We start from the raw sequence: 21,352 nt of genomic DNA on the forward strand, positions 1-21,352 counted from the left end.
CAGGTCCTTCTTTTTACCCTGTACTGAGGGCTGTGAGCAGGTGGCTGGAGCAGCCACCTTCCACGCGGTGCCTACTCCCTGGGCTGGGTCACTGCTCTTCCCTTACGCTGGAGCCCACAGCAGGGTGCAGCATTGCTGGTCCCACTGCCCTGCACCCCGGGACAGGCAGAGTGGACACCTCCTGGGCGCTGCTCCCAGCCCTAATGCCTGTTCTCCTCCCTGGGCAGTCCTCCAGAATAGACGACCAGCGCTGTGCACCACCAGACTCCATTCCCCGTGGCCCTACGATGCCAGACGAAGACTTTTTCAGCCTCATCCAGCGCGTCCAGGCCAAACGCATGGACGAGCAGCGAGTAGATTTGGCCTCAGCCCAGGAGGAGGCAGCAGAGGAGCAGCAGAAGCCTGGTTCCAGCTAAGAACTGGGGTTTGTTTTGGGGGGGTTGTTTTGGTTTCATTTTGTTTTTTAAGAAGAAAAAAGTGTAGGTGGTTTCAAACCCAAGCGCTCCTGCGCTACCACAGACTTCTCCCAGGAACTGCCCCTCCGCTGTGTTGCACCGGGCTGCGCTGCAGAGGCAGCGTTACAGGAAGGCCCACGAGATGGGTGATGGTTTTTAAACAAGGGGGTTTCTTAGGACACATGGCCACTGTAACACTGGACACAGCACGAGGGAAGAAGACTTTGGCAGCCCCTTTGCTTATCACCTAAAAATCCAGGAACAGGAAGAATCCTGTCAGCCAAAGGAGAAGCGCAGAGTGGGTAATTAACTCCAGCCTTGATGTCTTTTATTTCCACAACACTTTTAATTAATGAGGGAAGGGAAGAGAGCACCTTTTCCATTTTGAAGTCCTCCTGTTTTGCCTGCCTGACGAGGTGACACAAATTCCTCTGGGTCCTTCCCTGGAACATCTTGCTCAGCTTTGTTCTTTCTACAGGAGGAAGTGAGCCCAAATCAGAGGCTGCACCGGTCCTTTCAGACCTCACCCCTGCCCCAGCTGCAGTCATGGTCCCACACACCCGTAAGTTTATTTTAGGTTTGCTGAGGACTCTGCAGTGAGCCCCGCGACACCCCCTCTGCTTCTCCAGCCGCAGTCCTGTGCAGAGCTGTACTGGGACCTTCTGAGCAGGAGCAAGGCCTCGCTCGTCCCGAGCTTTAGTGGAATTTGGTTACCTCTGGAGAACAGCCGTCCAGCAAAGAGCAGCTTCAGCCTGGGACAAAGCCTGAAAGGCAGCTGCCAGCTGTGCAGCCCGAACTGCAGCCCCGAGACAGGGGCCTGTGCCTGGGAAGGGAGGAAGGAAATCTCTGCCCGTCTGTTTCAGCACAACGTGGGCAACTCATCGCCTCCGGTGCCGCTGAGCCAGAAGTCTCTTGCAGGATTGTCCTGTGTGGGGTGAGTGTGCCGCGAGGCAGAAGCCTTCATTTGGCAATGACCTGCTTCCAGGGCCAGCAAAGTGTTCTGTCCACGGCTTGTCAGGAGAGCAACCTTTTGTGTCCAGTAGCGCTTGCCTTCCCTTGTTCCTCCCCAAATCAGTGCCGAGCTTCTCCCCGTCCCTGCGGGCCCCGGCAGAGCTGCTCTCGGCAAGGCCCTCTGGTTTTCCACAATCTGTCTTCAATAAATGGAGCCTCACGAGAGATGCACGCTGGGGTGCTGGCTGGGAAGTCAGTTCCACCCCCCACGCAAGCGCAAGGGTCTACATTTACTTCCATTCCTTACCCTTTTGGAACAGCTGGAAAAGCAAGCCCAGGGAAGAGGGGAGCAGGCATCTAACTTCAGGAGGTGGAGTATTTTTAATTTGCTTGACCAGACAGGCTACCTTGGACTTCAGAAACTCCAGTTAATGAGTTCTGCCAAAGCAGGTATGTTCCTGTAGAGAACAAATCGGCACTTTCTATTTGACGTACATTTGATGGAAACGTTTCCAACCAGCAGTAAGAGTTTTAGACCAGTGATGCTGCTCATCGGGCATTTAACCTGCCTGCACTGACCATGTGGAGGGGTAGCTGCATTTCACCTGCTACCAGGGAGCACTCACCGGCTACACTGCTGCATGGATGGCTCGGCCGAGGCTTGGTCCTCCCTGGGGCTGCCCAGGGCTCTAGAGAAGGGAGAGGAGACCTGCCCAGCCACCCACATACCGACCCACCTTGCATTTTTAAAGAGGAGGAAAACATTGAAGATGATGACGACTTGACCAGCTGCAGGCTTGGGCCTGTGCAGCTCTCAGCCAGGTGGTGAACTGGAATCTGACCGTTAAGCTTTCAAAGGTGTTAATTATTTGCCATATACTTGAATGTACAAGCTTATTTATTTTTTACATGTGCATTTGCTAATGTCATTTTAATGGGGACTTTCCAACCCACAGGTACTTTTTTTTCTAAAAAATAATCTGCCAAATGAATTAATATATTAGAAATGAATACAGCTCAAGGGGAAGAGGGGGGGTTGTGCTTAATAAATATTTGTGTCTAAGCTTCAGTGACAAAAATTCATTTCCATTATTTCTTGGCCAGCTTGGCTGCTTTGCTGATAGCAGAGCTAATGCTGGCCCTTTGGAATGGGGTTGGGGGTGGGTGGTGGGCTCTTGTGACAGACACTGCTGTGTGTAAGAAAAGGGTGTATGCACTCCCCTATACATCCCTTTACATTAAGAGCACACTGGTCTCTTAGGCAGCAGCACCATCCCCAGCCCTGTCTGCCTTGAACGCACAGCATCGATCTGACTGTGCGGCTGTGGCAGGAGACACAAAGCCCTGAGCATTCCCTGTCCAGAGCATTGTCCCAAGCCCCGAAGTCACCAGGATGACAGGGCAGACACAGCCCTGCAGTGGCAGAGAAAGGACTGGCTCTTCTCAGTCGGTGTGAGCCCTCCTCTAGGAACGCGGCTGAGCCTTTCCTTTCAGGCCTGGGACTCCGGCTCAGCCCTGTCTCGGTGCCTTCTCGGCGCCTGGCCCAAAAGCTGTGTCTTGTTTCCCTGGCAGCAGCTACCAGAGGAAAAGGGCAGCGAGTGCTGTTCAAAGCCCTGGCATCAGCCCTTACCAAAGACACTCACAAAGCAGCAGGCAGCAGCCCTAGCTCATTCCAACACAGCAGGCATGAGCAGGCCCTTAGACTTTGCTAGAAAGTGGGCCTGAGAGTAGCAGATTTTGGATCCTGAGCTGTGTGAGAATAAAGCCAAGTCACAGCTGGTCTTCCCACGCCTGGCTAACTTGTGCTGGCCACTGCCAGTCAAAGATCAAAGACTAATGAAGAGCCACCAGCTTGTTCTCATCAGGCATTCTCATGCCTCTTGGTGCCTGAACACAAGAAGCCCTGTGCTAGAAGCCTCTGTGTGATTTGGGGACAGAACCAGGCCCCCAGGTGTGCAAAGGATAGGGCCTTGTATTCCCAGGAACAGGTGAAATCACTGTGAGTGCATGAGAGGGGTCTCACCCGTGGTCTCTCGCTGTCCTTAGCAGCTGGAGAAGGGAGCACATGCTGTCCAGTAAATGTTCTCTCGCTCAGGGCACCTACCAAACAGAAGAAGAGCCCCTGTGAGCAGGAGGGAATCACCAAACCAACTCACAGCCTGCAATGGCTGCTGCTCCCCTGTACCCTGCAGCAGCAGAGACAGCAGTGTGCTGGCCAGGCTGTCCAAGGCCAGTCCTCCCCGCTCCCAAGGCGCCCGGGCCCGCAGAGCTTCATCTCACGTAGCGATGTGCTCTCTGATGCTGACACCCGCCGGATAGACGCGGGATTGCCAGGGCCTGCGTAGAACTAATGGACCTGCTTACTGTTTGGCACGGAGCGCTGCTGCAGCAGCTGTGAAGTGCAGAGTTGCCGCAGAGCAAGGTGCTGTCCCCGGTGCAGGGCTGGAGGTGACGAGGAACTCTACAAAACCAGCAGAAACACAAGGCACTGCTCTCTCCTACTCAGCTGTACACGTGCCCTGAGAGGCACTCGGGAGGCAGGGCTGATGTCAGGCCCACGGGGCTTTTTGTATTGCTCATCTGCCAAGTCACGTCAGGGCTGAGTCTCCGCACTTACCTCAACCCTCCCCAGAGCCTCGTGCTGTTACTGCTCCAGCCATCATTGATCTTCATCTGGCCAGAGAGGCTCTCAGCCTGCAGGAGGGATACGCTGGCCCGGAGCACCCAGGCACTGTAAATTTCAGCCTGGAGTTGGACAGCTTTGGGCAGCTCTCTCCATAGCAATCTCCAGGGACCCCGCGAGGCCAGGACACAGCTGTGGGCTAAGTTAACTCCTGCACAGCTTTGCAGTAAGGCAGGCCCACCCCCGCACTGAACAGCCCAGCCCAGGGACACAGTGGCGACAGATGCGTGCAGGGTTTTGAGTGGCGGGCTCACTGTGCCGCGCTGCCTACCCTGCAGTAGGACCTGGAGGCCCAGAACCCACCTATGTTAGACCCTATGCAAGGAGCACAAATAAGTGGTGATTCATTTCACAGATCCCTGTGCCCCTCCTCACTGCCTGCACCGATGCGACGAGAAAAGAAACATACCTGTCCAATGGCCACTTCAGTGCCGCAGGCAAATCCCCCGGAGAGGCTCCCAAGTGGATCCTCGGTACAGCTGAGCCCTCCACAGCACATCCAGGCACGGTGGGGTTTAGAACTGCTGTCTCTGTGTAAGGCAGCAGGAAGCACGGCCCTGCACAGCACACACGACACATTCATGCATGTTGGTAGCAAAAAAAGCAGCAGGTGTTATGTCAGGTGGCCCCAGCAAATGGCCCTCTGCACCCCAGCCTGCCTCTTGTGTGGGCCTGCGCAAAGGCCTGCCCTCAGTGAGTCCCATCACCACTCGCTTCCCAGCCCCTCAGGGCCCCCCCTCTCACCCACCTGCACCAAACCCCGCTGCCTTCCTGCTGAGCACGGGCCAGAACACCAGTAACCCTGCAGCTGACAGACGTGACCCATCAGAGTCCCACACCGGCCAGAGCAACACCGGCATTTGGCTGCACTACAAGAGGAGGATTTGCTCAAAGAGGCAGAAAACAAGTGGCAAAGTATTTGCCATTTTGCAGAAAAGCTCTCATGGGCCAGGATTCAGAAACGGGATCCCTCCCTTAACAGCCACAGTGAAATGCTTTAAGGAACATGCAAACAGCTTTATGTTTGCCACCCATCCTGCTTTGCCCCCCCCGCCTCTTGAAATTGCTACCGCTCCTCTGTGCCGCAAAGGCTTACCCCGGTCAGCTGCACTTTCAGTGGCTCTCCTCTGCTCTGCTGCACCAGGCCTTCACCGCACCTTCTTCCCCATCTTGCCACACCTCCAGTTCAGGAGAAAGGCTGCTTCTCCCTGCTCCTTTGTCTTTGGCTCAAACACCGTCTGCTGGGCTCCTCCTAGACAAAGCGTGCTCACCGCTCTCCTTTTTCAAGAACAGACACACTTCCCTGTGACACAACATTTTTCAAGAAAAAGCCCTTCAAAAGGGAGCACAAAATTCTTTTTCACCTGCAAAGCATCAGCAAAACCTTCCACATTACATGCAAATTCCCTCACATAACTGCAACCCTCTACCCTTCCAGCTGAAAGCCCCACAATGTTTTGTCACGAGAAGCACCGATTTCCTGCACCGTTGGGTACTGCAGCCTCTGTGCTCCACACCAGCGCCTGAGCCTGAGGATTTGCCCACCCCCTGTAATCCGCTGCCTCCTGTTCTGTCCATGATGTTGGCCCGAACCTTCAAAGCAGCAGCAAAAACCACACCACCCTCCAGCCTCCGCTCTGGGTGCTGCAGAGGCAGGCACGCTGTCCTGCATCCAGAGCACCTCGTGGCAGAGGACACTGGACTGAGCAAACACCAAAATCTATGAAAGCCAGCACTGACAGACTTTTCCTGCGTTACAGTAAAAACTGTAGCAAAACTATCAATCACCCCCTTTCTGTAGCTGGGGCACAGTAAAAGGTAAGAAAGGTAAGGAAACTGTATAAAAAAGTCAGGTTGTAAATGAACTGTTTCCAAGGCAACACAGATGCTGCAACAGCTGCTCTGTTCCACTCCATCAAAGGCATTAGCACAATGGAAGCCGAATGCTAATTTTCAGGTAAAGGGTAATAAAATAACCACTCTTCCAGCAGAATGATAACATGTGCCAGCAACTCACAACAGGGTGAGCACAGAGCAATGCTCTGAGATGCAATTTCTTAATTAATAAATACGCATATCACTCTAGCATCTAGTTGTTCCAGAGCTGTATTTCACTAGGATCTGAACACGCACAAGTCGGCTGACGGATGCAGTTCCTGCCCCTCAACACTGTTTCATCACTCTGAACTTACACACCAACAGGAAAACATGACTGCTTTCCTGTCGCCCTGATCCATGCTTGCAACACGTATAAAATTACTATGAACACTTCAGATGAATACAGTAAACTCATTAATGCTCATTAATACATGCAATCCCCTCCTTGAATACTTGGCTTATTAAGGACCGTATCACCTGGACATGCTTGGCTGAAAGAACTGGGTTTGTTCAGGCCAGAGACGCAAAGGCTAAGTGCTTTCTGTAGCTCGCTAACGAGAGTGTGGAGCACGGAGGGCCAGGCTCTCCTCAGAAGCGCGCAGTGCTTGGAAAGCAGGTAATGGGTGCAAGCTGGAACACAGCAAATTTCAGTTTGGTGTTGGGTTTTTTTCACTATGGGATTGGTCAAATACCAGAACAAGGGTCCAAAGAGGTGGGATCTCCATCCTCAGAGATACTCCAGACAAGACCCTGAGCATCCTCCTCTGAACAAGAGCATTGAACTAGAAACCTCCACAGGTCTCTTCCAACCTGAATTATTCTTTGATTGCAAATTTAAAACCATAAGAAAGCAGACACTTCACTGTGTTTCAGGCTAATGGACCTCAAGAGAAGTTAAACTTTCGTGCAGGCAGAGGAAGTAAGCCCTGACAAAGTGCAATATGATCACCTCACTGCCTGATTCATCACTACCTGGTGGTATGGTAATGGTAAATTACTGGTAAATACCTACTTTTTAATGTATTGAATTAATTTTTCTTCTAACTGATCTTAACGTGCAGCAGTGGCATTAACAAGCACCTCAATATCTGTCAAGTGACTCCAAGACAACTTTCTAGCTGCCCTGCTTATCTCCAACACGCCTCACAGACACTACTTTTGCCTGCACGCCCAGCCTCCCCCTCACCAGCAAGGAAGCTGCACAACCCCAACGCCGGGAACCGCTCGCCGACACATCATCCCCAGTGCAGGGGCTGATGCTCCCACAGGGCAGCTCACACCATCACTCACCAAGACAGAGGACTTTCAGCCCTGATGGAAGCGGCACAGGAGTGAAACTCTGGAAGATGGCAAGGGAAAGAAAAAAGCAGCACGTGACTGCAGTAAGAGGTAGTGATGTGACCCTTCTGCAAACTCACAGGGGGTTGGGGCACACCTCAGGTGGTATCAATTGCTGCTCTCCCACAGGACACACCTCCACCAGGCCTGGAACCCACTGCTGCTGTGCTACACCTGGGCCAGGAGACATCGTTAAAACCTCCAGCTGCAGCTGCACCTCCCTACTCCAAAGCACACGGACAAAGAACTACTGGCTCCCCTCTCAGCAGAAAACAAAGCTCCTGACGTTACCGAAGTACCAAGACTTGCCTACAAGTAGCAGGAAAAATATCGGCGCTCCATCTCTAAAAACATTAGCTTGATCAAAGGCAAAATTATGCAAGACAAAGACACACAACAGAGAAAGACCAATGCCCGAGTTTATTTAACAGAGAAATTTCCCATTGAAATCAGGGAATAAAGGTTAAGAGTCTCTCTTGCCATCAGTAGAACGACACAAATCCCACTTGTCAGGTCTGTCCCTTGCCGCCAGTCTCGGGGGGGACTTCCCCGCTTTCTCCCTCTGCGAGCTGACCTTGAGACCCGGTATCTGCCGAGCTTTCCAGAAGCAGTTCCAAGGCTTCCTCACCAGCCACACGTCTCACCTTCTCCCCTTTGGCTGCCAGGATTTCCTCGATATTCCTTAACAGTGATTTGAAAACCAACAGTGACACCACAGCAAAGGCCAGACCTAAGAATCAAGCGCAGGTTCGCTCCCTCACGCGTTGCTCTCAGAATTAACTCTACGCAGTGAATCACACACGAGCATTACCACAGTATTTCTCCATAAAGAGCCTGGGAAGCAGATAAAACCACCCAAACCTTCTGGGACTATTTTCATCCATTAGCATCAATGATTTAGCAATTATGGCTAAACAGAAATTTTTAAAGGTATGTCAGGAAGTTAGAAATCGGATGGGTCTGCACGTTTGAAATGCTTGGGGAGGGAAACCTAGCAGCGATGTGATAAAGCCTGAGGGAGCACAGAAGCAGCCCACAGGCAGTAATTCACAGGCTGGCACCAACAAGGATGCCTGTGTGTCACACAGCTTTACAGCGTTTTATTTGGATCCTGGGTAGCAATGGTCAAATTACAGGCGATTATAAAGCTTTGTGTGCTTTAAGACAGTGGACGAAACGGACTTATACCCAGCAAATACTCTGATTTTCTCTGAACGTCATTTTCAAAGCATCGAAGAAGTAACGTATGGGTGCAGGAGGACGCCGTTGCGGCTCGGCAGCGAGCGCTGCCGCACACCCACCTCTTCCCCTGCAGATCCGAGAACCAGCCCAGGTTGTCGGCCATGACGTGGTGGCTGCCGCAGCCGGGACATGTCACGATCACCACCCCCTTATGGTAGGCCGCCTTGGAAATGGTTTTTGCTGACCGGGTCTGGCAGACCTACAGAGCAAACAAAACGGATTTCATGATGGCGGCAACTGCAGCTTCTCTACTTTTTAAAAGAAAAAAAAATAATTATTTACCCGATTAAAAGGTTTCTTTCCCCCTCCCTCACCTCTGTCTACTGCACTCGCGTTACGACGCCGTGTAGCTCCGCACTAACGGGCGCACGGTCCGGACCCCGGCGGAGGCCCGTCCGCACAGGGGCCTTGTCTCTGGGAAGCGCCGTTCCCCTCAGCCCGCCGCCGCCGCGGCCCTCCCCCGCCGCCCCGCCATCGCCCCCCGGCGCCCACCTTGCAGGTGTACACCAGGCGGTAGTGCGCGGCCTGCGGCTGCCCCGAGGCGGCGGCGGTGCAGAGCGGGCGGCGGGGCGGCGGGCAGCGGGGCGGCGGAGCGGGCGGGGGACGGCGAGGCCGCCATGGAGGCGCGGCGCGGAGCAGGGCCCACAGCAACGGCCGCGCCGCGCGCTGCATGGCGACGGCGACGGCGACGGCGCACGGTGGGGGGGCGGGCACTGAGGCGGCGGCGGCCATGTCAGGTGAGGGCGGCGGCCATGTCGGGTGCGGGCAGCCGCCGACCGTGCCGCGGGAGGCCCGGGGCCGGTAACCGGGCCGCACCTCCCGCCCGTCGGTCGATAGGACCCGGCCGCCTCCTCCCTGCACAGACCGAGGGTTCTCCGGAGCCCTGCAGGAGCAGGGCCTCCCCCTCCGCAGGGGCATTGGACCAGGGCCCTGCCTTAAGAGAAGCTCAGCTTGGGCCTCGTTGGGCAGGGAGCGAGCGCTGCGCACAGAGCCCCAGGGCCTTGGGCCCTTAAATCCTGTTTATTTCGTTTGTGCACTGTGCACCTCTCACATCACTGCATTTCTGAGAGAGACGGATGAGGGGACGTCAGGGGAGAGAGATGGACATCTAAAGAGAGAGATGGATGAGGGGAAAATAGCCCCATTACAAACGTTAACTTCTGATAAATGTTTGTTTGGACAGATTTTACAATCTCAGGAGTCCATTAAGAGAGAAACACGCACAGCAGCCCCCAGACCGGGCTGGTGTTCCCCGTGCAGGTGGCTGCCGCTCTCAGGAGCCTTCGGTGTCGGTGTTGTCACTGCCGGTGGTGTTCTCCCAGTCGGCCTCGTGGTGCCGGTCCTTCGGTACCCTCCGCATGGCTCTTTTTCTGAAAACAAGACTAGACGTTTCATTTTTAGAAGACATTTTCTGCAAACAAGTGGCATTTGAACACTTTGGGGAGTTCAGTGGGGAGGTTCAGTATGTATCCATCCACTTCGTGTTTAACTCAAGGTGACGGTTTACTCACACCCCCAACAAAGCTGATGCTGGCAGCACTCATAGGGTAAAGAGAATTCGTCTAAATTGATGAAGACATTCTTAGATTTCTTGAAGTGTGGTGTATTGTTGATGCTCCAGTTGAAGATGCCAGAAAATACTACCCAAAGTCCTTTCTTTAATAAAAATAGTATTGTCAACAATCAGAATAACAGTTTACAGTGCCATTAGGAGCACTTCTATCTAATGCTAGAACTAAGGTCCCTGTTTTACAAGGTTTTCATTGGTCTCGTGCTCCATAAAGGCAGTGATCAGTGAAGACACCAGGCATTTGGAAAACAGGCCTTCAAACAAGAGCATGTGAAGAGGACAGAGGGTGGAAATCTCCCATTCACAGTCGTGGGAGCTTGGTCTTGAATGTCAGCAGTACATCAGTCAAACACAGTGAAGGTCACACAGATTTCACTTGCATGGGAGAAATATATCAAATTTATTAAACTAGCAATTTTTCAGAGTGCCCTCCACTCCCTGCTGTAGAACCATCTGCGTGGTCCAGAGCAAATGCGATCACTGCTAACTTGGCTACCGCTGGTACTAAAGCTGGAGCCTCAACCAGTTCAGCTACAAGCGTAGCCTCTGAAGATAAGATCTGTAATGAATTTATGCCCTCCATGAATCAAGCTTGGGGACAGGGGATGGACAGGAAAGAGGAAATACATACAACAAGCTAATCAATTAAGTCACACGGGTATGTCTAAATTAGTCCTGCTTACTGAAGTCCTGACCTTCGGTAACGCTCAAAGCAGTCCTTCATCCTTCTCCGCTCCTTTTCTGCCAGTTCCTCGTTGGCTAAGCCACATTCCTTGAACTGGAAAAAAATCCAAAGAAATACAAACTGGATTCCTCTGAAGATCAGATCAATGTTAGCACCAGAGCAAACCCGCTCTGCAAAGGAGGCGGGTTTTGAGGCCGATGTACTGCATCTGGCCTCTGCAGGGTAAAAGGCTGCAGACCACCCAGATAAGCTTGGTCATTTCTCCTCTCAGACCTGTTTGTGCAATGAATCATTTTTCATTTAAATGAAGGAGAAAAAAAATGGGAACCTATGCCTTCAGATGACCAGAACAGCTGTTTACTATCAAAACCCTCCTCCAGGAAAGCAGTCCACAGCCAGCTTCCTGCATCTGCTCGGGCCTGCAGAGCAAAGTACAGCACGTTCATTTCTGGGCTGTCCACTGTTGCGTGTGCAGGACGATAATACATCTGTTTCGCAGTTTTACCATCTTTATTCTCTCCTATTTGTAAATCTGGGATTCTGTTTCCTGTACCAACAGTAATACTGCATACAATTAAACTGGAAAACATCCATACCCAGACACGAAGGTCGGAAAGTAAGTAGAAAAAGTTTACAGGCACAGATGGGAGAAATAACCACTATAAGTGTTCTGCTGTTCAGAGCTTACCCTTTTTGGAGGGTGAATTTTGCACAAAGTGCTCAGATTTTGGAAAAGCAGTAGCTGCTTACATGCTTCTCAAACCTGGTAAATCCATCATTAACAAGAACATTAAAGGTTACAAACCGCAGTCATAGTAAAGAAGAGCCCACAGAGATTCTCTTACACTGGGTGACTTTGGAGGCAGACTGCTCTCTTGAGGGTTAAATTGCTCGTTTTGTCCTTCAGGGCAATCTTCTAAGAGAAGGAAAAAATCACAGCTTTAGTCATAGTTGCCATTGCGAAGTAACTTCTCCCTCCACCAGTTTGTCAAACAGCAATAGCTGTCGCGTAACAGCTGCCCAGCGCTACACAGAGCCAACAGCAGAACTGAAACCAAGCCTCCAAACGTTCAGGATTCAGTCCTGTGAGCAATGCACGAGTCACTTCCCATTTTACTTGAACCCTGAATCTTGCTGAGGCTGATGGAGTTCCCCACCAGGCTCAGAAAGATACAGCAGCTTTTTAGTTTCTGCTTATGCAGGAGCAAAACGAACATTTGCAAAGCAGCACCTCTGCTTAGCGTCATTAAAAAAAAAATAAACCGTGTTAGACGTCACCATGAGAAATCATGTTAATCATACTTAGCTTTTGTGAAAAATCACCCAGCTCAATCAATGAAAAGATCATTTAGATCTTCTAGGAGATCAAACCAGAAAACTACTTCTGCTGTGCTAGTTTCCTTCCTTTCTCAGCAGGTTTTGAAAGAGAATTTCAAGTTCTTAGAGGAGCCTATTAATTCCTTTCCACACTGCTGAATCATTTCCACTGGGGATGCCACAGAAACAGAACCAGTGACAGCGTTAACTACATAGTTCTGCTCTTGTGAAAATAGCCTGCAACACAAAAGGGAAGAGGGGAGGGGAAAATCCCTGGAGAATGCCACGTGGTCCAGCTGAAGCGGAAGGATGTTTGTTCCGTTCTCAGCTCTGACATAAATGCAAGAGGTGACGGGGGGGAAAGGCACCAGGAGCTATTTCTCAAAGGCACCAGGTACCAGGTGGTTTTTCCTGGACAAATTCAGTAGACAGATTGCCTAAAAAAGACTCGAGGTACTAGTATGGTCTAATGATACCACTTTTCCCAAATCATTCAGCTGTATGAAAGACCCTTTCAGAGACCATATAGTAAAAAGAAAGCACGTGGAGCTTTTTCTCTCAAAAAAGCTTTACAAGCATTCACTGTTCCCAGCATCTGGGGACATGTTCTCCTTTTTATAGGTGAGAAGGATGGTGGTATGTCAGAAAGCCTTGATTTATGGGTACCTATTCTGAGTCATCTCAAAGAGGTCTTTACTCATAGTGCCAAGCACACCTCACTGAGAAGCATCTCTCACGAACTGAGTCCCCAGTCAGACGACCTATTTTTCACTAAAACTCAGGAATGTCTTTTCTGGTCCCTTTGAAACACTGGACTGTGCTCTCAAGAAAAGCCTTACTTTTAGCCGGCTGTGTATCTTCATCTAGATGACCATGAAGAGTAAGCTATGGGACAGAAACAAAGCAAGAACATGAGAACTGACCATTATTCTGTCTCACACAGTAGCTGGGATCAGATGGAGGAATATAAGAAACAGGACATGTGTAGAACCGACTTTTCCTTAGTGCATCTTGCTGTCAGCAAAATGGGAGACTGAGCCAGAAGTTACAGATCTACTCATGGATTTATCCCCCATTAGTAGATCCATTTGCTTTGGTCTCATTTATACTTTTAGCCTTCAGACAATGTGACATTCACTTCCACACTGAAGTTATGAACTAAGTGAAAACTTTACTACAGATATCCCTGGGGTAAGACTTATTTTTGCCTGTTTTCCCACAAGAGAGACAATCAGAAGCAACTCAAAATAATTCAATTCCCCTGATTTTCTTAGACTCAGCAAATCTTGCTGACTAACACCATAACTTAGAAATCTCAGGACACGGGGAGATTCCGTCACTGGCCTGTTTTGCTGCCTCTGTACTTTTTGATATCACTGAAATGAGCCTGAGCCATGGATTGAAAATTGCTATTACTTAGGGAACTGAGCACAAGTGAGGAATTTGAAACCATCCCAGAAGACGGTAAAGGGTAAACGAGGCACCCTACTCACTTCCTGGGAATCTCTGGAGGAGGTATCGTCCAGGTCAGAGGTCTGAAATAAAACCAGCATAAATTAATCATTTCTCGTAAACAAGGAAGTGGTAGTAAGTGAATATACAAGAGACAAAGCTACATAAAACAGAGAAGTGTGGTCTTCCTCCCTCCTACACTCCTCTCTGATCACTTGGAGGAACAAAAGAAGATTCCACATTAATTAAAATTGCCCTTGTATATCTAATTTCATTCCAGAAACTTTAGCACCCTTACACTTTGCTCCTATTTCATCCAAATGGCTTATATATGGTCTCCAAATAGAGATCACTCTTTGGTGGTTGAGGATCCCTTGTCATCTTTGGAAATGCTCCAAACACAAACACAGAAGGCCTCAGCTTGCATCAGTGCAGCTTATCCATGCCTGGAACCAGGGTGAGGTAACGGGAACCATAACGTGTCTCGTTTTTCTAAATTCAGCATTTGCATGGAAATAGTTACCCACGCAGATGGCCATGGCCTGCTGGATTCAAACTGGTTAGGTGCAACGGCCTCGAACAGCCACACTCTGCCCTATACTCAGCTTCCCAACCCAGCACAGATGACAACCCCACAGACATACCGGTGTGGGTAGCTCCAGCTCCAACCTTTTCAGCTTGGCTTCAGTAGCCAGTAACTGACTCTCCTTTTGGAAGAGCTGCAGTTGCATTTCATCACATCGCTCCCCCAGTTCCCGAATCTGCTTGCGGTAAGCGTCCCTCTCAACCAGGCTCTTGGAGTACTGCGTATAGAACTGTTCTCGGGTCAGGAGTGCCTGGCATAAGGGACAACATGTTGTGGCATGTCACACAACAGTTCATTCAGGGTTACAGTATCTGCCCACTTCAAGCAGTGAAGCGGGGATTAGCGGCAGCTCCAAGAGGAAAGTTTCATCACCTGGTCTCTTTCTGAAGCCACTTCCTCCATCTGCTGCAACACAGCTTCAATCCGTTTTTTATACATCTGGGAGTCCTTCCTCAGAGACGTGCATTGTAGTTCAAGCATCTCCTTTTCCTCTGCATACTGTTGAGACAAGGTCAAAAGCACCCTACTTGTGGGCAGAGCCTGAGCTAGGCTCTCACCACTTCTGCTCTGTGCCACAGATTGCTATGGCCAGACCGCCATGCAACGTCAAAGTTCAGCCAGACTGTCCAGCTGGAGCAAGGCCAACCAAAAGGTTGGTCAACATGACTAGGAGCACTGCTAACATGATGGATTTATGTGTACCTGAGCCGCCAATCATGATAAAAGCTCCCATTACCCTCCAGGCCGAAGCAGGGAGTGTTAATTAACATAGGCATTAACAGGTAACAGTTAATGCCACAGACACAGAATGCTAATATATTGGTGTGCCTTTTTTTAACAAACTATAACACAGACACTAGAGTAGGAGCCGCAAGGATTGCTGCCGAGCAGCTCCTCTGCTCCATAGGCAAGATGTTGCAGGTGCTTCATCTGCCTGTCTTACCCACTGACCCTCAGCAGGAATTTGCAATGCATCACGTACTCTTTCTTGGAGCGCCTCGGCTTGCCGCAGCTCCTTGCGAAGGCTGTAAATGGTGTTCATCAGCTCCCGGCGCTCTTCTAGTATCTGGCTACAGTCATTCTCCAGAGTCTCATTGGAGAGGCTCTTCTCCAAATTCTGTTCCCTGGCAACCTGCTGGACAAAAAAAGGTACAGCACTCCTCTAACTCCGTACTCTCTTCCCACAGTCCTATATGCTCTATTTGACTTAGGAGAAGCAGGCCACAGCTAACCCACACAACCTTCAGTGCAGCCCCATCGCTGCCCTGGCTGCTACAAGTAATCATCTCTCAGGAGTCCATATTCAACCACCTCACCAACCTGGAGAGTGTTCTCCAGCTCCTGATTCTTGGCCAGGAGCAACTCCTTCTCCTGCTGGATCTCCCACATCACCTCATGGCTTGGACGCTGCTCTATGGCATGCTTCAGTTTCATCGTGTGCTTACGCTCCAGTTTGCAGTCATCCTCAGCCTTCATGAGCCTGTGCTTCAAGTGATCGATCTACAAGAAGGTTCAGAGCTCATCAATAACAAAGAGAAAACTCTGGCCTGCAAAAGCTGTTCTCATGCCATTCCCGAGAGAAACATGGGGCAGGCTCTTCCCCAGCTTTGTTTTCCTCAGGATGCTCAGTGCTCTGGGGACCAGAGTCCTGCCTGGGTGCTAAATGGATAAAACACATCGCTCTTGTGAGAGGGCCCAGTCTTGAGTTAGGGCAAGACTGTTAATTCTACACAGCATAACTTATAATACTACTGGGCTGAGGTAGGGATCACCAAGACATGCCACAGAACCTCACGCTGAACCGGTCCAGAGCATCCCAGGCAAAGACAAGCCTGGTGCACAGCACAGCCTTCCAGGGATCAGGTAAGGAGGAGGAAGCTTTAGAAAAGGGTGACTCTGACCTCTAGGATCAGGTCCCGGTTCTTCATGAGGGCAGCGCTCTTCTCCTCACTCTGTTTGGCATAGCTCATTGCCAGGTTGTAGTTCTCGTCCTTGCACTTCCGCAGCTCCTTGCTCAGGCTGTCCCTCTCCTCCTTCATCTTCTGCGCCCGCTCTTGGTGCTTGCGGAGCAGGCTGTCCCTCACCCACATCTCTTTGATCGTGTCCTCTTTGGTGTGCAGCCACATGGTGAGCTCCTGGGCCTTCCGCCTCTCCTCCTGCATGGTGCTCTGCAGCTTCATGATCTCATTCATCAGGAGCTGGCTCAGGCCAGATTCCCCTGCGGTGTCTGTTTGGTGGGCAGGCATCAGCCATCGCTGTCCTGTCTGCTCCCCGAACACACGTACAGCACAGGTTCCCACCCACTTATCACCGCAGCTCGGGACCATCACATGCCACGCACACACATGCAAACCCTGACGGCACGTGTGATCGAATTATTCCCGCTGTTTCTCCCCTGCTCTGTGCCTTTCTACACCACAGTGTCACTGACAGAACAGGCAGAAGGAAGAACTGATCCTTCTGCTTCCTCCTCCACTCTCCCAGCTCCAGGCTGTGATGCCAGGCAGCAGGGCCATTCTTGCCAGAACCCTCCCGAAGCACACAGGGAGCAAGCCAGGGAACACTCCCAGCTGCTCCTCGAAGCCGGGGAGAGGCATTAGCGCAGGTAAATCCCCGCTTAATTCACACAGCAACAGCAAACGAAGAGCTGTTTTTTTCCGAACACAAACTTTACCTATAATCATAGAGAAAACCCTGCTGGGCTCCTTGCCAGTTATTTTCTTATACAGTTGTGGATAATAAAGCTCAAGACTCTCCAGAAATGCCTCAAAGCCCTTGTGTCCCGTCCGCTGAAGAATGTCCAGAAGAACACCTGAAATAATAGCAACAGGATATTCTATTCATTTATTTATCTCTTTACCTATTTCTCACATAACAAAAAATTGCTCCACTTTCTTTTCAAGCAGACTAAAGTCCCTGGGATCAAATCCCCCAGCCAATCCCAAGCCAATTGCCCAGTAACTATACAGAAGTATTTTAACTGTGAAGGAACAGTTCAAACTTAACAGTTGTACCTAGCTCCTACTATCGTGGGTGTACAGAGCAGATCTCAGAAGAGCACTTTATGTTATCCTGCTGATAATTACAGAAAAGGTAAGTTAAAACAAAGCACCACAACAGTGCTTGAAGCTCCACTTCCAAATACCAGAGACAAATATGGGAAAAAGGGCCCACTAGTGTAAGAAGACTGCGCATAACTAGAGAGGCAGTAGGGACAAGCCTAAGAGAACCTGGATTCCCAAAGGCTTTTGACTTTGAGCTCAGTTCCCTACTTTGTCTAGAAATACTCTGTACCAAACAGGGTGTGTTGTGCAGATTCCCAGTCTGAAAAGCAGGGAAAATAAATTTTTTTTTCAATGACACTCATTAATTTATCAATAAGAGTTAATCCAATCCAAAAGATGCACTAATAGCATAATGAATTCTGTCATTCTCTCTGGAACAAGACTAGGACTGTAAGGAACAGTCATGAAGACCTTACTGAATGCGCTGCCAGCGTTCCCTCAAACACCAGAAGATAGGAACAAGGGACAAATGCATGCTGAATTAATCTTGGAAACCACCTCCTGCAAAATTATTGCACAAGAATAGCCTTGTGGGTCAAAGCCAAGCAACTCCCTCCCTTATGCTAATCTAGACATCCAAAACACTAAAGGCCGCACACTCTCTGTGCTCCCATTACACAGCTCGGGAATGCATTGATAGAGCCATCTCCATTCCTCCTCTCCCCACAATGACGTGCTGGGGAAAGGCGTTGCATAGCAGTGCCTACAGCGTTTGTGTTTAAACACAGGCAGATGGTATCACAGAGGCGATGCTCTCCTCCAAGCCCAGTCCGTTAGCACTCTCTTCCAATCTGCTCCCAAGAGCTGACAGAGCACGGGAGCATCTACGGAGCCGATGGCTGCACTTCACCCACCTGCCTTACGTTTGCGCATGACCAGGCTGGGGTCATTAAGAACTTGTTCCTCATCATCATGGCTGATCACTTTGCACTGGCGAAGATAGGGTGTTATACGGGAAGGATCTATCACAGAGATCAGTTTCACCCGGAAGTTCTCCAGGTCATTCCAACATGTCTCATCATTATCTTCTTCCAACATGTTGGTGAGTGAGAAGTACTAGTGAGCAGTGTTGTCCTGTCTTGAAAAAATAAAACCGGAAAACAATCAAGCAGACTCTAAGCCTCCTCGAGTAGTGGGGAGTGGTGGTAAAACCAAGTATGTTAACAGACTGAGAATGGAAGTGTGTCTTAGATACAGGAACACGTCTCCCATGCAGTCTTTAACGCAGCGCTTGCAAATCAGCTGCAGAACACGGTGGTACACTACAGTCATACCTGAAAGAACAGAGGCTAGTGCCAATGCTGCTGACACGTACACAAAGGAGAGCTAGCATGAAATTCTGAGAAAACTGAAGTTACCAAAACTCGATGACCTCCCTCCAACCAGCTGAACATCTCCCAGATCTCACTGCAAGTGTAACTATTTAGCAACAGGTCCACCGGTGATATGCAAGTCATTGAAAGAGCCATAAATAGAGGAAAATCCAACTAATTCTAGATTCCCAACAGCATACCCCAGAAAAGGGCTGTCAGATCTCACTGACAGCACTACGGGTTCTCCATATGCCCAGCTATGCTTAGAATTAAATCTTTACTCCCCATAAAAAATACAAAAAGGGTAGAACACAACACAGGATAAGCTGAGGTCAAACCACAACTTTCCCATTTGAAACTAAGAATCCTCTGAAGAAGTGAAAACATCTTTAAAGCTCTCCTAATTAGCTGTTGCCTCTGCTTTACGAACAATTCACTCTTCCTCCTCCACCTCCCAGCATTCAAGAGATCCCTGTGTTCTCTCTGACCACAAAGACACTAAATGTAACACCCACAAAAAAAAGCAATCCCGTTGATGAAAAGTGCTTGTGTGTGTGTGTTTGGTGGGAGCTTGCTGCAGTGCTGCCCTGCAGCAGCTGTACTCCAACGTTACTAGTTACCTGCTTCCCTACAAGAGCCTGCTATTAACCACAGGCTCAGAAAAACTACTACTTCTCAGCCTGAAAGCGTGCAGGTAAACAGATGCAGAAAACCCTTACATACCTAGGCTTCTTTGCCTTTTGAGTAAGAAACTAGCATTATTTTTGTTTGCCCCTTTGTGGTCAGATTGTTCCATAATGAGTACCTTCCGAAACCCCAGTCATTAATTACTATGCTTATATCACGCGTATGAGTTGACTGCAGTAGCCGTTGCCATTTGCAGTGGCTCAGGAAGGCTGACAGAAACCTCAGTGTTCACGTTTTCAGTCGTTTTGTTTGGGGGCTGGGAGGGTGGGAACAGAGCTCTGACCCTCAGCAGCTATACAGGGGCTGGGATTTCACACCCATCTTACTGCATCTCTCTCTAAGGTCATCTCAAACCTTCATTGTTTTTCTGTTCCAGCACAGAGAGGCTCCAAACATCTTCAGCACATAATTGGTACACACTACATTGTCAGTTAACTTTAATGAGCTGGACTGACATAGAACTAGTCATTACTTATCGTGGAGAAAATGCTCTGCTCTGTCTGACATCAAACCAGCCCCAGCAAGTTACAAGAAATGCATTCACCTGTTGATAAACACCACATCCTTCCCTCAGAGCTGTAAAATACTTTTTTTTTCCCTGTTAATATAAGCCATTCTGCATTACATGGACCAACCTGAGCCTGCGCAGTCAAAAGCCTCCTGGTTTCCTCTCTCCTGGTCTAGCAACACTCGTCTGTGTCCTGTCTGTGAGAAAACTTGCCTTGGATGCAGCTTCCCTTTATGTTCTGGCTAGAGTAAAGATCATTCCAGGAGCAAAACTGGTTTGAGAAAAAAGGGGAAACTTCTCAGCTACACTCAGACGGGAAAAGGAAGGGGAGTGGGGGGAAGACTGAAAAAAAAAAAAAAAAGGGGGAAGCCAGAATGGGTGATGGGGGAGGAGAAAAACATTAGTCACATTGTGAGTCAGCAGCATTACATACGGTCTGATTTTAGACTCATTTTGGCTTTGTTTTCAAACCTAGTACCAGCTAGAGTCCAGAAAGTTTCTTTGTGTAGTGGTGAGAAAGACTAAAAAGAGTGAAGGTCACAGGCATAGGTCTCTCCAGCTGATTTCAGGGGACAAAACAAGACAGAGGTAGAAGAAAGAGGCTCTTCAAACGGCCTTTCAGCTGTTAACATCTTTATACAGAAAAGCAGTTGTCAGCAAGAACTGTCTTGGTTTAGAGTTCATCTGAAAAGGATTATTTCTATAATGATGCCTCTAATTTTGGATGTCCTTAGGCTTCAAGCATAATTATGACAACTCAGTATTCTGAGGGAAAGAGAGTCAAGTCTTGGCAAAGCAAGGAACATAACCCACGATTCCCAAATTACAGGCTGTGGCTCTAACGGTAATTAAAGGAGCAGCACAGCAAGCAGCATTGTGATGATGTTAAGCATCAACATCATACCTCTGACTGCCTGCCCGCCTTCCCACAGCCCTAGAACTGTAGCTGCAACAAGAACTCACTAACTGGCTGTTTTAAAAAAGTCTGGAGACGCTCTGATACCATGGCAGCATGACACATCTTCCCATTAGCTTCCCACTCTACTCTTTGTTCTGCTTTCTAAGTTTATGGAGAGTTTCTCCATGTTATCATTAAGAGTGGGGCAGAGATGCTCAGAGATTCTTTAAGCCTGTGCTTCTTATTAGGCATTAAATTAGCTTTATGCTAAAAAAAGATGCAGTACCTCTACTAGCTATGCCCTTGCTGAAGATAATCAGAATGTCTGCTGACTGGCCAATCTAGCCCCAGGAATTTTTGTTCTATATTAACAGATTAATCCTGAAACAGAACAAAGACAGCTTCTTCTTGTAGTTATACAAAGTTTTTCCACAAGCAGTAAGATTTACAAGAGCATCTCTTGAGTAACATTTGCAAAGCTCACACAAAAATCAAGTGTGAGCTCTAGCACAGATCACATTTACTCCCGGTTCCTCACAGTAACAGCCTGTGGTGAATCACACCCAGATCTATATGGCAGTACTTCTGCCACATCTGAATATCTTGGAAAAATGTTATCTATACTGGCTTATGGAAAACAGAGTGAACTGCAAGACGAAAGCCATGTCAAAATCATTCCTTTTGCTCCATAATGTCTTGACACCCGATTACAGCAACATTGGTA

The 21,352-nt window shown here is 49.4% G+C and overlaps 3 protein-coding genes across 15 annotated transcripts in view; 1 reads left to right on the forward strand and 2 right to left on the reverse strand.

Annotated features, from left to right (window-relative positions):
- GPSM1 (G protein signaling modulator 1) overlaps positions 1-2,475 on the forward strand; it is an 81,906-nt gene extending 79,431 nt beyond the window's left edge. For all 6 annotated transcript variants that reach the window (XM_074608894.1, XM_074608890.1, XM_074608892.1 and 3 more), the window contains one exon: positions 228-2,475. In XM_074608894.1, the coding sequence (XP_074464995.1) occupies positions 228-416 (189 nt within the window). In that variant the 3' untranslated portion in view covers positions 417-2,475. The remainder of the gene's footprint in view (positions 1-227) is intronic.
- Positions 759-9,591, reverse strand: DNLZ (DNL-type zinc finger). Of its 6 annotated transcripts, XR_012590060.1 has the most exons (8): positions 9,040-9,591; positions 8,607-8,746; positions 5,186-5,392; positions 4,499-4,646; positions 3,771-3,867; positions 3,430-3,506; positions 1,016-1,864; positions 759-927 (listed from the first exon to the last, which is right to left on the reverse strand). XR_012590060.1 is itself a non-coding variant. In XM_074608901.1 (3 exons), the coding sequence occupies exons 1-3, from the start codon at positions 9,463-9,465 to the stop codon at positions 7,815-7,817; spliced, it is 738 nt and encodes a 245-aa protein (XP_074465002.1). In that variant the 5' UTR covers positions 9,466-9,542; the 3' UTR covers positions 7,707-7,814. The 6 variants fall into 6 exon arrangements, 1 of the variants encoding a protein (XP_074465002.1); XR_012590059.1 differs by lacking the exon at positions 3,771-3,867; XR_012590057.1 differs by having other exon boundaries at positions 759-1,864.
- Positions 9,534-20,094, reverse strand: CARD9 (caspase recruitment domain family member 9). Of its 3 annotated transcripts, none has more exons than XM_074608898.1 (13): positions 19,858-20,055; positions 18,077-18,300; positions 16,832-16,969; positions 16,059-16,384; positions 15,478-15,657; positions 15,140-15,292; positions 14,530-14,655; positions 14,216-14,407; positions 13,613-13,654; positions 12,959-13,004; positions 11,648-11,718; positions 10,813-10,895; positions 9,534-9,917 (listed from the first exon to the last, which is right to left on the reverse strand). In XM_074608898.1, the coding sequence occupies exons 2-13, from the start codon at positions 18,258-18,260 to the stop codon at positions 9,821-9,823; spliced, it is 1,638 nt and encodes a 545-aa protein (XP_074464999.1). In that variant the 5' UTR covers positions 18,261-18,300; positions 19,858-20,055; the 3' UTR covers positions 9,534-9,820. The 3 variants fall into 3 exon arrangements, with proteins under 3 accessions (XP_074464999.1, XP_074465000.1, XP_074464998.1); XM_074608899.1 differs by having other exon boundaries at positions 9,538-9,917; positions 15,140-15,289; positions 19,858-20,094; XM_074608897.1 differs by having other exon boundaries at positions 9,539-9,917; positions 10,801-10,895; positions 15,140-15,289; positions 19,858-20,044.
- Positions 20,095-21,352: the final 1,258 nt, after the last annotated feature.

This window comes from Larus michahellis, chromosome 15 (genome assembly GCF_964199755.1).
Source record: "Larus michahellis chromosome 15, bLarMic1.1, whole genome shotgun sequence".
Lineage (NCBI taxonomy): Eukaryota > Metazoa > Chordata > Aves > Charadriiformes > Laridae > Larus > Larus michahellis.

Coding starts and splice junctions, on each gene's coding strand:
- DNLZ (XM_074608901.1), bottom strand. CDS start 9,465: ATGCCCCTGCGGAGGGGGAGGCCCTGCTCCTGCAGGGCTCCGGAGAAC. Junction 8,747..9,039: donor GCCTGGTGTACACCTGCAAG/GTGGGCGCCGGG, acceptor TTTGCTCTGTAG/GTCTGCCAGACCCGGTCAGC. Junction 7,987..8,606: donor TCGGATCTGCAGGGGAAGAG/GTGGGTGTGCGG, acceptor ATCACTGTTAAG/GAATATCGAGGAAATCCTGG.
- CARD9 (XM_074608897.1), bottom strand. CDS start 18,260: ATGTTGGAAGAAGATAATGATGAGACATGTTGGAATGACCTGGAGAAC. Junction 16,970..18,076: donor CATGCGCAAACGTAAGGCAG/GTGGGTGAAGTG, acceptor CTATTATTTCAG/GTGTTCTTCTGGACATTCTT. Junction 15,290..15,477: donor AGCTGGAGAACACTCTCCAG/GTTGGTGAGGTG, acceptor TTTGTCCAGCAG/GTTGCCAGGGAACAGAATTT.